Source organism: Myotis nattereri (assembly GCF_964212035.1).
Source record: "Myotis nattereri genome assembly, chromosome: 8".
Classification (NCBI taxonomy): domain Eukaryota; kingdom Metazoa; phylum Chordata; class Mammalia; order Chiroptera; family Vespertilionidae; genus Myotis; species Myotis nattereri.
In genome coordinates this window covers 47729096-47744026 of record NC_138083.1, presented here as the reverse complement: position 1 = coordinate 47744026, position 14931 = coordinate 47729096, and the positions used below count along the sequence as shown (strand labels likewise).

The window sequence follows — 14931 nt, the reverse complement described above, 5'->3', positions numbered from 1 at the left end:
CACACAAAAATATAAGATCTAATAGGCCAAGAGTAAAACAGTACCTGAGGTTTGGGATGATTAAGTGAATGAGTGCATGGACAAGAGGGAAATGCCATCTCTTTCTTGAGTGTCATCTGGAGATTTTAAGCTGTAAAGTAATTGCATCTCAAGTATACTCACAGTAAGGATGGGTCAATTAATACTTGTAAATAACTAATAATTATTGCAATGATAAAATAAGTTCTCAGTATGAAGGAGTGAGCAGATGCATGGATTAAACCACCATTTCCATCATGGATTTAATTTCTGAAAATTACATTTTTACTAGATTATCTAATATCTTATATCTGTTTTTGTTATTGCCAAAACTCACAGATTCAGACTGTATGTCAAAATACTATTGTTTAATTTGTGCTACTTTAAATTTGACCATTATACAAGTCAATATCCTCTCAATAAATTTGTTTCAGATTAATCAAAGTGTACCTGTACTAAAAATGCAAGTGAAAATACCTTTCATGTTAAACAATTTATAACTTTATTCTAAGAAAAGGCTGTTATTATTTTTACCACTGAGTTTAAAACAAAAACATTTCATATAAAAATAAATGAGCCATTTTGAAATCTACAGTTCAAATCTTGGCATTCAAACCTCATATTAAACTATAGTGTGTTGTTTGTTTAGTATTCTATAAATGCAAACTTTACTTCTTAATTTTCTAGCCACAGATAGCTGACTTCTCTATTGCTTACATGATGTCTAAACTAGTCTGCATATCAAAATTTATCACTCTTTTCCATTTTTATGTTTGAATGCCTCCCATAATCACTAGAAGACGAAGCATTCTGTGTGAAATATGAGACATCACCATCTAATACAGTTTTGTTAACAAATATTCAACAACATTTGGGTGAGAATCATTTAGTCCTTTGTTATACTGCTAGTCTATACTAAAGTTCATATAAATCAACATTGACAGAGTTACATTATTCTTACATTAGTTACATTTACTCTTAAAGATAAATAATTCTAAAGTGTTGGGAATATATTTGATGCTATCAATAATGCTTGCAATCTTCACAAAGGTTTAGCATTTATTACCATTATCACACAAAGCATAATTTATATGTAATTACTCACAAATAATAAATACTTTATATTGACATACCATTACTTCATTATAATTTTCTATCTGTGTTATAACAAATAAAAAAGTATGTCAGCAAATGAAGATTCTGAGAGTACTAAACTATAATTTTTCTCTCAAGCACTGGTACAAGTTTACATCTTGGGTAACATACATAATTATACATTTTTGCAATAAAGTCTATGAAAAATAGGCAAAGTCAAATATCTCTTAAATTTATTATCATAAAGTTGTTTTGCAAAAAAATAATAGTTCTGAAGATTCAGAAGCTAGCTGGAAAAGTAAAACTGATTTTAAATTTGCATTTTTGAAAAAGTCTCTCAAGGGTGATATTGGCAGACAATAGCAACTCTCAAAGTGATAATAGAACCCAGAATTATTCTATTGAATATTTGTATGATTCTGAGAGAATAATTATTGTATTTAAACCTTTGTTCACTAAAATGAATAGGTAAAAAAAAAAGGATTTAAGAAAATCTTTAGACAGCAAATGCAATTGTTTGCTCTTATAATGATATAGCTGATCAAGTGAATGTGACTCCATTCAGAAATTCATGCTAACCTAGGCACTCTCAGTTCCCAAGAGAAGACTGGTTTGCATTCATTTCTAACTTGATTTCAAGGATTTAGCCAACCTAAACTTTTTAAAAAAAATTTTGTTTTATTGCTTAAAGTATTACAAAGAGTATTACATAGGTCTCCTTTTTTTTTTCTCCCCTTGACCTTCCCCTGGCTTCCCCTACCCCCCAGTGTCTTGTGTCCATTGGTTATGCTTATATGCATGCATACAAGTCCTTGGGTTGATCTATTACCCCCACCACCACCTTCCCACTGTAGTTTGACAGTCTGTTTGATGCTGCTCTGCCTCTGTATCTATTTTTATTAATCAGTTTATAATGGCCATTATTATCCATAAATGAGTGAGATCATGTGGTATTTTTATTTCATTGACTGGCTTACTTCACTTAGCATAATGCGCTCCAGTTCCATCCATGCTGTTGCAAATGGTAAGAATTCCTTCTTTTTTACAGCAGCATAGTATTCCATTGTGTAGAGGTACCACAGTTTTCTAGCCTAAACTTTTAATGTTTAATTCTAATCGTAGGATGGAGTCTTAAGATGGAATAGCACGTGTTAAGGGTGAGGCAATTTAATATGCACATATCTATTCTGGGGAATTGTCACTTTCCTTTATACATAATCCTGGAGTCATTTTATATTGTCACAGGTGTTCTGAAGTAGGGTAATTCTATGTCCAGTTTTACCCAGAACAGCTCTGCTTCACCCTATTTTATTTCAGGAATTTTCCTGGAAACGTTTGTTCCAAATTTTTTATTTTTTATTGTGTTTTTTTCACCATTTTAATTAAATTTATTTGGGTGACATTGGTTAATAGGAGTATATAGGTTTCACTTGTATAATTCTATGATACATCATTTGTATATTGCATTGTGTGTTTACTACCTAAAGTTTACCTGCCTTAATTTTTTAAAAATAATATTAATAGTAGGTGCACTGCAATAAACTAGAGTGAATTTGGTAGATATCTCCTTTTTACTTGTAGCTTCTTCCATGGGGTATGAGAAATAATCATGTGTTAAAAAATCTAAGGCGCCAAACTGGTTTGGCTCAGTGGATAGAGCGTCAGCCTGCGGACTCAAGGGTCCCAGGTTCGATTCCGGTCAAGGGCATGTGCCTTGGTTGCGGGCACATCCCCAGTGGGGGGCGTGCAGGAGGCAGCTGATCAATGTTTCTCTCTCATCGATGTTTCTGGCTCTCTATCCCTCTCCCTTCTTCTCTGTAAGAGATCAATGGAATATATTTAAAAAAAAAATCTAAGGCTTTAATACAAAGAATTTCTTTTGGTCAACAACTAACCATACCATGATTTTGACTATTATTTCTGAAGCTAAATACACATAGTCTAGTTCTGCAACCTAGGGACAGAAAACTCCCATGGAAAGAAATGAAATGGAAACAATGAGAAGCTGTAGGGGAAGTAAATGGATGTGTCCAAAAAGAGTATTTAAAAGAACATCTTGCCCAATAAAAACTGGTTGAATTGGTGGTTCCTAAGAACGCTGTTGCTGAAATAACTTCATAATCACTACAATAATTTATTTATTTATTATTTATTTATTTAGATATAATTTTAATATTGCGTTGTGTAAAGTTAAGATGTATGATGTACTGATTTGATACATTTATATATTGCACTATGCTTACGACTGAAGCACTAGCTAACATCTCCATCACGTCACATAATTATCATTTCTTTTAGTAGTGAGACCTTTAAGATTTAATTTCTCAGCAGCTTTGAAATTTATAAAAAAAATATATTTGATGATAATCACTATGTTGTGCATTTCTACAGAATTTATGTTTTAAATGCAATTTTGAATCCTTTGGTCAATATCTCCCCAATTTCCCCACCTGCAGTCCCTGGTAACCAGCAATCTACCCTCTGTTTTTATGAGTTCAGCTTTTTTATATTTCACATATGATATTAAGTGGTATTTGTCTGTCTTTGTCTGACTTAACTTATTTTAATGCTCTTAAGATCCATCCATAGTGTCACAAGTGGCAGAAATAAGTTTTAAAACACTTGAAACAACCTTAGCTGGTTTTGCTCAGTGGGTAGAGCATTGGCTTGCAGGCTGAAGGGTCCCAGATTCGATTCTAGTCAAGGTTGCATGCCTGCGTTGTGGGCTCAACCCCAGTAGGGAGCATGCAGGAGGCAGACAATCAATGACTCATCATTGATGTTTCTCTCTCTCTCTCCCTTTCTCTTCCTCTCTGAAATCAATAAAAATATATTTAAAAAAAATAAAACACTTGAAACAAATGTGTGTACATTTTGAGTACTTGAACCATGTAAAACAACTGTTACATAACTAGCATAAAAATACTAAGAAAAAACAGCAAACATTTATATATATATATATATATATATATATATATATATATATATATAAAAGCCCAGCAGCCAAACAGCTGAGCAACAAGAACGACTGGTCAACCAGTCGCTATGATGCACACTAACCACCAGGGGGCAGACACTCAACACAGGAGCTACCCCCTGGTGGTCAGTGCACTCCCACAGTGGGAGCGCCGCTAGCCTGACTGGGATGAGCAGCACTCCCACAGCGGGCCAATTCCCACAGGTTATGCTCCCCTCCCCCTTGCACTCGGCCTTCAGTTATGTATAATTAAGGAATATGGTAAAGTTTCAAAAGTTTTATTACTGAAGAATAGAAGGGCTTTCTATTACAGTTTCTCAGTTTATAAAATTAAAAAACTAAAAACACAGGATGCTAGTTGCAAAAAAAATCACATAGGAAACTTGGCTTTGTGCTATTTGTGTTAACATTCTTATTGACATAGAACATTATGAATCAATAAATGCAATTTTTCAAAAAGACCCATAATGCTAGATTCCAAGAAATTTAAGTTGAGCATTAATTTTAAATGTACAAGTACTTATTTTTCATATTTCTATTAATTACTACTGGATTTAATGATAATGCTTACTTATCAGTATCTGGTAGATTTTGCTTTGCATTAAAAACAAAAGTTCTTTAAACAAGTAGGGAGTTTGTAGAAGGAAATTAAACAGGCAAAATAGTTATACCTGTCCTCAACTTGATACTATTTCCAGCTTACTTAAATAATATTTATTAAAATTACATCAATATTCTCTAATTTTTGAGGTGCTGATCACACCATGATTTTTGAAGGAAAGTGTTTCCAATTTTGTTTTATTTCTCTGCTAGTAACTCACCTTTGAAAATCCTGAATCACACATTATAATGGATTGTTCAACGGTTACATTTAATTATGCCATAGACATAGATATTTAAAATTCTACATAGTATGAGGTTATAGCCTCTTGTCTATATAGAAATTATACATGGTTTTGAAATTCAAAACAAGGATGTAGACTGGTCTTGTGTTGTATATCATCATTGTACTAACTTTTGTCTTTACTTTCTCTTTAGGGACATTCGTCATCCAGGTGACAGCAAGTGATGCTGATGATCCTTTATGTAATAATAATGCTCGTCTTGTATACGAGTTACTACATGGCCAACCATATTTCTCCATTGAGCCAACAACAGGTATTTCTAAATGAAACCAAGTGCAATTCAACATAATTCAAAGTAGGCAAACATAACAGGAAAAATTCTCAACTTACAAACATGTTGTATTGCAGACCTGTTGTTATACAAAAAATAAAATAAAATAAATAAAGGGGTTGCATTTTAAACATTTAATCATTTTCTAGTCTTTTAAATGATTTTTCTAAGGCTGAAAGATTGAGCTCCATACACTCATACCACAAATGGTTTGTGTGTGGGGCATAACAAATACGTAAGGATTCTTGCAAATCAATTAAAAAATGACAGATAGCCCAATTCAAAATATGAGGAAAAGAACTTTATGAGCATTTGACAAAAATATTGTTATAAAAAAGACTACAATCATATTAAAAACTAGTGGCCCAGTGCATGAAATTTGTGCATGGGGTGGTGTCCCTCAGCCCAGCCTGCACCCTCCCAAATCTGGGACCCCTTGGGAGATGTCTGTCTGACGGATTAGGCCCGACCCCACAGGGATCAGGCCTAAACCGGCAGTCGGACATCCCTCTCGCAATCCGGGACTGCTGGCTCCTAACCACTCACCTGCCTGCCTGCCTGATTGCCCCTAACCACTCTGCCTTCTGGTCTGCTTACCCCCACCTGCCTTCCCTGCTGGCCTACTTGCCTCCAACTGCCCCTCCTGCCGGCCTGATCACCCCCCCCCCAACTGAACCCCCACTGACGGCCTGCTTGCCCACAACTGGCCCCCCCTGCCAGCCTGCTCACCCCCAACTGCCCCCCCACTGGCCTGATCACCCCCAATGGCCCCGCCCAGTGGCCTGATCACACACAACTGCCCTCCCCTCTTGGCCTCTAACCGCCTCTACCTCGGCCCCACCACCATGACTTTGTCCAGAAGGTCTCCTGGAAGGTCTCCCAGTCTAATTAGCATATTACCCTTCTATTAGTATAGATAGAGGACTGGTGCATGGGTGGGAGCTGGCTGGTTTGCCCTGAAGGGTGCCCCGGATCAGGGTGGGGGTTCCCTTGGGGGGCGGGGTGGCCTGGGCCAGGGGCTGGGGCAGTTTGCTGGCTGGCCACATCCCCATGGGGTGAGGGTCCCTACTGGTGGGGCATGGCCAGCCTGGGTAAGGGGCTGAGGGCTGTTTTCAGGCTGGCCATGCCCCCCAGCAGGGACCTGCACACCTATGGGGGCATGGCCAGCCTGGGTGAAGGACTGAGGGTAGTTTGTAGGCCCCTCCCTCTGTGGCCGGCCTGGGCAACCCAAGCCTCCTGTGGCTCAGGCCAACTCTGTGGCCACCACCCACAGGCCCCTCCTTCAGTAGCCATCCAGGGCAGGCAGGAAGCTTGGGTCGCCCTTGGCAATGGAGGAAGCCAAGTTTCCTCCATTGATGGTGGTGATCCAAGCCTCCCACTATCTCCGGCCTGCTCTGTGGCCACTGTCCACAGGCCCCTCCTTTGGCAGCCAGCAGAGGTGGGTGGGATGCTTGGCTTCCTCTGTTTTTGGGGTAACCCAAACCTCCTGCCTGCTCCAGCTGGCTCCGTGGCTGCTGCCATCTTTGTCCTGCTAATTTGCATATTCCCTCCTGATTGGCTGTGGGGTGTCACGGAGGCATGGTCAATTTACATATTTATCTATTAGTGTAGATGCTAATCTCGTTAATCTTTATGGAAATGCAAATGAAAACCACAATGAGATACACCAAAAACCCAACCAGAATGACTAATATTAAGCATGAATCTACAGCTGGATGTAGGAACTGATATAAGGCATTTGCTTTCAAAGATGTATTACTACATTTTATGTATTTTTATTTAGATTTAAAAATTTAAGTATAAAAATTGCCTAATTTCCATTAATCAATTGAATACTTTATAAAATATATAGGACATTTTTCTGTTTTTTTAAATATGTCAATTAAATGCATAAGAGTTCTATGACACTAATTCATTTTAAAAATATTGATTGCCATGTCCGAAACAAAGATGAAGCCCATATGAATCCTGCCTTTAAGAGCTTATAATCTCTAAACATGGAAAACAAAGAAACAAAAATAAAACAAACAAGTTTGTAGCTAGCTGCCAGGAATGCGGCAAATTTTAAAAGAAGGAAAATTCTATATTTGTTTTAAGAGGCAAATTATTATTTTCATCTTGGTAACATGAAAAGCTTAAACAAATTAGAGCATTCTATTGGACCTTTAAACATTTCTTATCAATTCGCTCAATTAGCAAATATTAAATGTCTCAGCCTTTCTTTCTCAATTAGAGTTTCTTGAGAGAAACAGATTCAGAAATATATGACTTGAATGACTCTATTTTTAATTCTATCAAGGATGGTACCTAGCTTCTATTATTTGGGATGCACAGGACAACAGCTATTTTAATACTTGCAGTGGTTTCCTTAAGACATTAGGTTTTAATTCCCTCACACAATCTTGGTTGAGAGGGGTGAATTATGTTAACAGGCATTATGCAATATACTGGATATTTATAATATTACACCCTTAAAAAATTATAACAAAGACTGAAAAAGAACATGAATTCCTTCCTTGGAACTTACCAATATATATTAAACATGTTGAATACTCATGAATACATACACTCAGTTTGTGAATATTATTATTAACTGAAACAAACAAGATCCAATAAGAGAAAGAAAGTGAGGACTACTTTATATTGGATGGTCAAGACAGAATACCCTGAAACCAGAATGCAGAGCGGAGCCTGTGGCAGAGGTGAAGGGCATGGAAGGGCATTCCAGGTTATGGAATCTAAGAGACATTCCTGAGATGGGAGAGTGTTGAAGCTCTTAGACCAGAGGCCAGTGTAGAAAAGCACAGAGCAGGAGAGTAGAAAATGAGGTATCTGAAGAACAGACATGTGCTGGGTGATACTGGGGCTTCTTGACCATTTTAAGCACTGTCTTTGTTCCCAATTCTCACTCTTTTCTAAAAAATATCTTGAGCAAGTTAGTTAAAGCTATGGATTGTATTTAAGGAGAGGTGGAATGGGCAGCGAGACAGATGAGAGCCAAAAAACATGAAACTGTAAATTTCAGTGTGTATAAGAGGCTCTGGGAATATATATCCTTTCTTCAGTCTGAAGATGAGAAGAAAAGTTGAAAATAAAGTAGGCAAAGTTCATGGAAGCCCCCCACATGGGGAGTGAAGGCCTCTGCGTGCCTCTCACTCACTGATGTACTGATCTCTACATCTTTGGATATATCAGAAGCTCAAATACTGTTCTCCTTTGCTGATATAAAACAATTCTCGCTTGAGTTACATATAGGTAGATACTAGCAGCATCTATTTCATATATTCAATGGTTTTCATACTGATTCACATAATAGATTATAACTGTGAAATACTCTATCTACAGTTAAATCCTCTCAGAATGCAGCTATTTTATCTTTCTTTAAAACACACACACACACACACACACACACACACACACACAACCTGGTATCACAATTTTTTAATGTATTCCTTTTTCCAGACACAATTGAGGATTGACCATCATCTTTCTTGTATTTTTCATGTGTTCCCCAAATCTTTAGGACTGCATTCCCCTGTCCTGTAAACTGCTGACATTTTTTCTGTTTTATTCAGTGATGATTTTTTTTCACTAAATGACTTCATAGATAGTGGACGTGCATCAGCATATTCATCATGGTTCATCTTGAGTTCAAATATCTGTGTGTGTGTTCATCTCTATTGGTAGATTATGAATAATAGTGTCAGAAACCAATCTTTCTTTATTCAACATGACTCAAAATAGACATCACAGGTGCACAATATTTTTACATACATTTGGTATTTTAATTTACACATTTACCCACAATAACCTAACTTATTACAAGTTAAGAAGAAAAGTTAATTGTAGCACACTAACATTATGTTAGAGAAGATAGCAGAAAATAGATTGAGGTAAAAATAATACAGTCTTCTTCTCTACCTGTGGGTTATCATACAATGGGATTTTATTAAGGGTCTACTACTGTCCTTAATATTGTGATGGCCCATGAAAGTCCAGGTAGAATTGTTGTTTAATTTGCTATTATTGTTATTATTTTATCTAGAGCAGTGTCTGGCACATTGTAGTAGTTCAAAATGTGTCAAAAGAATGATAATATGGTTGAATTCTTGAAATTAACTAGAAATATATCATGGTTAATAATAAAATAATAATTGGAGTTTATCAAACTTTTAAAGGAGTTATAAGAACATCTTCTAAAACGGATAGAGAGCTGCAAGATTCATATTGGGTAATTGTTCAAGCCAAAGACAGGATTGGTCTGCCCGGAGCACTGTCTGGAACAACGAGTGTATTAATTACACTTTCTGATATTAATGACAACATCCCTACATTTAAAAAAGGTAAGTAGAAAGCATCTTGAGTTTTTATTATACCGTAATTATAAGTATGTTGAATATATGCAGGTGTTAGTGTGTATTCTAAAAGCACTTCTACAGCACTAAAATGATGTAAAAGAAATTTAATTGTTCTAAGACATGCCTATTTTCATTAGCGTGAAGTCAAATACAAATGAATGAGTAATGCGTTATTTTTCAATTGCTTCTCTAACCAATCACCACAAACTTCATGTCTTAACACTGACTTATTACCTTAAAGATGTCTAATATGCATGTCGGCAGGCCAAGTAGGATCATGCAAAATAATGTCTGCAGGGCTGCCATTGTTTCTGTGGCTCTAGGGCAGAACCTATTTCCTTGCATTTGGGTGTTCCTAGAATTCAGTTATTGTGTTTGTAGGATAAAAGTCTCTGTTTCTTTAATGGCTGTCAACTGAAGGACATGCTTAGCTCCTAGAGGCCTCTTTCTGGATTTTGTGCATGGCCACAGATCTCAGAAGCACCAAAGGGTGTCATATCCTTCTCTCACTGCCATCGCTCTGACCCACACTTTTATTTCTTCTTCCACTTTTCAGGACACATGTGAGTACATTGGGACCACTTGGATAAACCAAGATTATGTCCACATTTCAATCTAAATTCCATCTAAAACCTTAATTCCCTATTGCATGTTTTTGAGGGTATTATGACACAAATAACTTTGGGAATCATTCTTCTACCTACTACCAGGAATGATTTAAAATTAGTATATCGGTTTGGCGGAAGCACAGGGCAGGCCTGACAATGATAATGTCCATCGCCTGAGCCAATAAAGCTGCACTGGTTTTGAAAAAAATAAAATATCTATTTTTTTTTTTATTTTTGTAGCAAGAAAAGGTCACATCTGATCTGAGAATTAAGTAGTAAGTACAAGTTAAATCACATGGTGTGCTTCAGAAAGAAATTCTTATGACATTCCTAGGAGGAACTTATTTTCTAAGGAGTTTCTTTTTCAGGGAATACTTTCTTAGCTACAGAAATAAATTTGCAAGCATTTCCATAAATCATGAGAAATCATCATGATAGAAGGAAAATTCGATAAGCATGAAGCAAAGAAAGTAGATCACACACACACACACACACACACACACACACACACACTCCTACATGATGCAGACACTACTCAATATTGACAATTTGTGCCAGGTCCAGGGTTAACCGATCTTTTGAACTTTTGAAAAATATTAGAATTCTGAATTTTTATTTCTGTGCTATCATCCAATTTTAAATTGTGTTTGTTTACAAAATGTAGCTACTGCGTTTTCTTTTAAATAGAAATTATACAAATTTGGGGTGTACAACATGATGTTTTGATATATACATAGTGAAATCATTACTGCAGTCAAACTAACCTGTCCATCTCCACATACCGTGGATGTGCGTGTGTGTGTGTGTGTGTGTGTGTGTGTGTGTTGAGAGAAACTGAGAGATATATACCCTCTTAGAAAATTTCTGTTACCAAATACAGAATAATCACCATGATCTACATTTCTAAAGCTCATTTCTAGATTTTTAAAATTTATCCATCCTACATCATTGCAACTTTTCACCCTTTGTGCTACATTTTATGAGTCAATAAAAAGCTCCTCTTCAGATGGAAGGTAGGCAATGGAGTAGCAGTTGGTGACCTTCATTTCCTCATTATGAATTGTATCGTGTTGTGACTCTCTACACAACATGAATATGCCCTAAAGGCAAGAAGATAATGTCTAAGTAAATCTGAAATGCTGAGAACTTTATAAAATAATTGGCATATAATACATATAGAGAAATGGTAGCTGAATTCATTGAATAAATCTGATCTACATTTTATTCATATAAAGGTGAAAAAGCTAGTTTAAGACTAGAAGGAAGAGAGCTCTCAATGAATCATGGGGAGAAGTCTTCCAAACTTCAGCTGCTTTTTTAGTTTTTTAAACCAATATTTATCAGTTATTAAAAAAACTAAAATACTCATTTTAAATCCTCTTAGTTACCCAGAATCCTAGTGCACAATGATAGTTTAGTCACTTCAATTGAATGTGAGTGTGGAGGACATGATTCTAATACCATAAAGTTACCTCATTCTTCAAAATGATTTTCCTATTCCCGTCCCACACCATAATCATTTGAAAATGTATGTATTGACTATTCTTACAAAAAAGAAGCATGCTGGCCTCCTTACTCTTGTTCAAGCTACTTTTCTTTATTGCCATCCCATCGCACTTCTTATAAACATTTTTTGTCCAAAATATTTTTTGAAAGTATGGAAAACAGCACAAAGTGTTGAATTCCCAAATTGTTAAAGCATATGCTTTCAGGTTTAGTGCAGTGTCACTCTGTTCTCCAGATTAATTTGTTGGCAATTTTTAATTTGTGCAATGAAATAAACAATTCTTTTCATTTTCCCACAACGAAATAAAAACTGCAGTCTAGTTAAACTGTTATTCCTTACACAGTAAAATATCAGTGAATTTTAAGTAACATTCCCGTCGCTTAAAAAATAAAGGAACGTATTACAAGGTGACGTGTGAAGTGACTTGCTTTATGCTTCTAAGAAGACCAAGAGTCCCTTTAAAGAAAATTACATTGCATGGGTTATTTTTTTAAAATTCTTTAGAATATTAACATATATGATTATTTCCTACATTTAAGCATATATTACAAATAATAATATATGAATTGCTAGTTCGTTTCCAGTTTTATACAAGATTCTTCTGCCAAATAAGGAAAAGAGATCAGTTATTTCTATTTATTATCTCTGCATTTCAGGTACAATTGTCATTATTTTGTTATGGCTAAAGCAGTAGGGTCATCTAATTTAAACACAGATTTTCCACTATATCCACTTTCCAAATTTTAAGGATCCAACTTTCTTTTTCACTTCCACTATGTTTAATGGAATCTAGGCTCAACATCTTCAAATCAAACCATCATACTTAGACCTCAACTATTTTCTTTTAGTCTCTCCCATCTTTAATTCATGCTTACATTTATTGGTAACTTTAGGTATCAGAATGCTTGAGTGAAATTGAAAAGCTCTTTTTATCAAATTTAATTTGGGATGGTTGAAGGGTACAATAAAAAATAAATCCATGAATATTGAGAATGTATTTATATGAATAGAAATTTGAAAGTTGTATGTACTGGTAATAGAACTTTCTAAGATATATTTAAGGGACAATAATAGATACTCAATTATATTATTAAGGAAATGTTCAGATTATAAAAATGAAAGGTGGAAAGGTGTTCATGGGATTTTCTACAATTGGGAGAGTCTTATGTTAATACAAAGTATCTTGAATTTTGTTTTTGAAGGCTTATACCGCATGAATGTCTCCGAATCTGCACCCATTGGTACTTCTGTAGGAACAATCATGGCACATGATAGGGACATAGGAAAGAATGCAGAAATGGATTACAGCGTTGAAAATGATGAATCACAAACATTCGACATCATTACTAATAATGAGACCCAAGAAGGCATTGTTATATTGAAAAAGGTAGATATATTAAAATTATTTGCTTTGCAGAATAATGCGAAATCAAATCAGAAAAACACATGATTATTTTGTATAGGCAGTTAATTTTGCTTTATTAAGTAATTGAAATGATAACCTGTGCTTTATGATTTAGAAAGAAAAGGTATTTAGAGATGAGATTTACTTATTACAGAGCTTCTATTTATATGTAGAGCATATTTCAAAATTTCAAATAGAGGACAAACCTTTTGAAAAGATCTTAAAATACAGGAAAATAATTCTTAATTTTATAAGATACTTTTGCCCAGAAAAGTGTAATTTTAACCTAAATTTAAAAAATATAGTTATTATCCCAAAACATTTTGTAATAGATAAAAATAACAAAGTACAAGTAGGAGATTGTTGTGCCACTGCTGAATAATAATATCAGAGGGATCCAGTAGATAAAAAGTAAAACCAATATGCAGACCATGAATCATAGACACCTACATAATCTTTTTTTTTAAAATATATTTTATTGATTTTTTACAGAGAGGAAGGGAGAGTGATAGAGAGTTAGAAACATCGATGAGAGAGAAACATCGATCAGCTGCCTCCTGCACATCTCCTACTGGGGATGTGCCCACAACCCAGGTACATGCCCTTGACCAGAATCGAACCTGGGACCTTTCAGTCCGCAGGCCGACGCTCTATCCACTGAGCCAAACCGGTTTCGGCCCTACATAATCTTATTAATCAATGTCACCCCAATAAATTTAATAAAAAGAAAAAAGTAAAAAAAAGAAGAATCTAAGGGAGTGAAAAAGTAAAACCTAACTATAACTGAGATAATGTAACAACAAAAACTTGCTTTTGCTAAGTAATGTGGTGGGTTACTGAAGCCATTTCTTTTATGTACACTGTATTTCTTTGTAGAAAGTGGATTATGAGCAACAGACCTACTATAATATTAGAGCAAAAGTTAAAAACCGCCATGTTGATGAGCAGCTCAAGAAGTATCACACTGTGGCTTCCACCACTTTTATTAGGGTCCGGGTAGAAGATGAAGATGAACCTCCTGTCTTCCTCCTTCCATATTACCTATTTGAGATCTTTGAAGGAAGCCCACAGGGATCATCGGTGGGCGTGGTCTCTGCCATAGATCCAGATGACAACAGAAGTCCTATCAGGTATGTCTGGAAGGCCAACTTTGCAGTAATGAATGAATGAACACAGATTGGCTTAAATATAAGATGTGAATGTAACAAGGATATGTCTATATTTCTCTGCATAGTACTTATCAAATTTAGTAACAATTTAGATAATTTATAATAGGTGACCTCATTATTGGTTAAAAAGCAGTAAAATAAGCAATTGCAAACATGCAAGAAATAGGCAGTCACCATCTAAAATTGGATGCAACCAACTCCGTTAAGTGGGGTAAGGAGGTGAGGGTGCCCAATCAAAGAAGAAACAAAGTTGATCCAAATGTGGTGTATTTAAATATTGTTTAAATAAAATAATATTCAAAAATGTAGAAAGTCCCCTATCTGGTTTGGCTCAGTGGATAGAGCATCAGCCTGGGGACTCAAGGGTCCCAAGTTCTATTCTGGTCAAGGGCACATGCCTAGGTTGTGGGCTTGATCCCTAGTAGGGGACATGCAGGAGGCAGCCAATCAATGATTCTCTCTCATCAGTGATGTTTCTATCTCTCTTTCCCTCTCCCTTCCTCTCTGAAATAAGTAAAGATATATTTTTTTAAAAATGTACAAAGCTTTTTATAGGATACCACTTAAAGGAATAAAAATTAAGTCTAATTGGTTAGAAATAAATATCTGTGTTACATT

At 35.6% G+C, this 14931-nt stretch overlaps 1 protein-coding gene across 1 annotated transcript in view; it reads left to right on the top strand.

Annotated features, from left to right (window-relative positions):
• Window positions 1-14931, top strand: part of CDH19 (cadherin 19) — a gene marked incomplete at both ends in the record, with an annotated part of 37517 nt that overhangs the window by 6082 nt on the left and 16504 nt on the right. The window contains 4 exons of the mRNA XM_081097933.1: window positions 5129-5248; window positions 9445-9609; window positions 12942-13126; window positions 14021-14274. Coding sequence (XP_080954059.1) covers window positions 5129-5248; window positions 9445-9609; window positions 12942-13126; window positions 14021-14274 — 724 coding nt within the window. The remainder of the gene's footprint in view (window positions 1-5128; window positions 5249-9444; window positions 9610-12941; window positions 13127-14020; window positions 14275-14931) is intronic.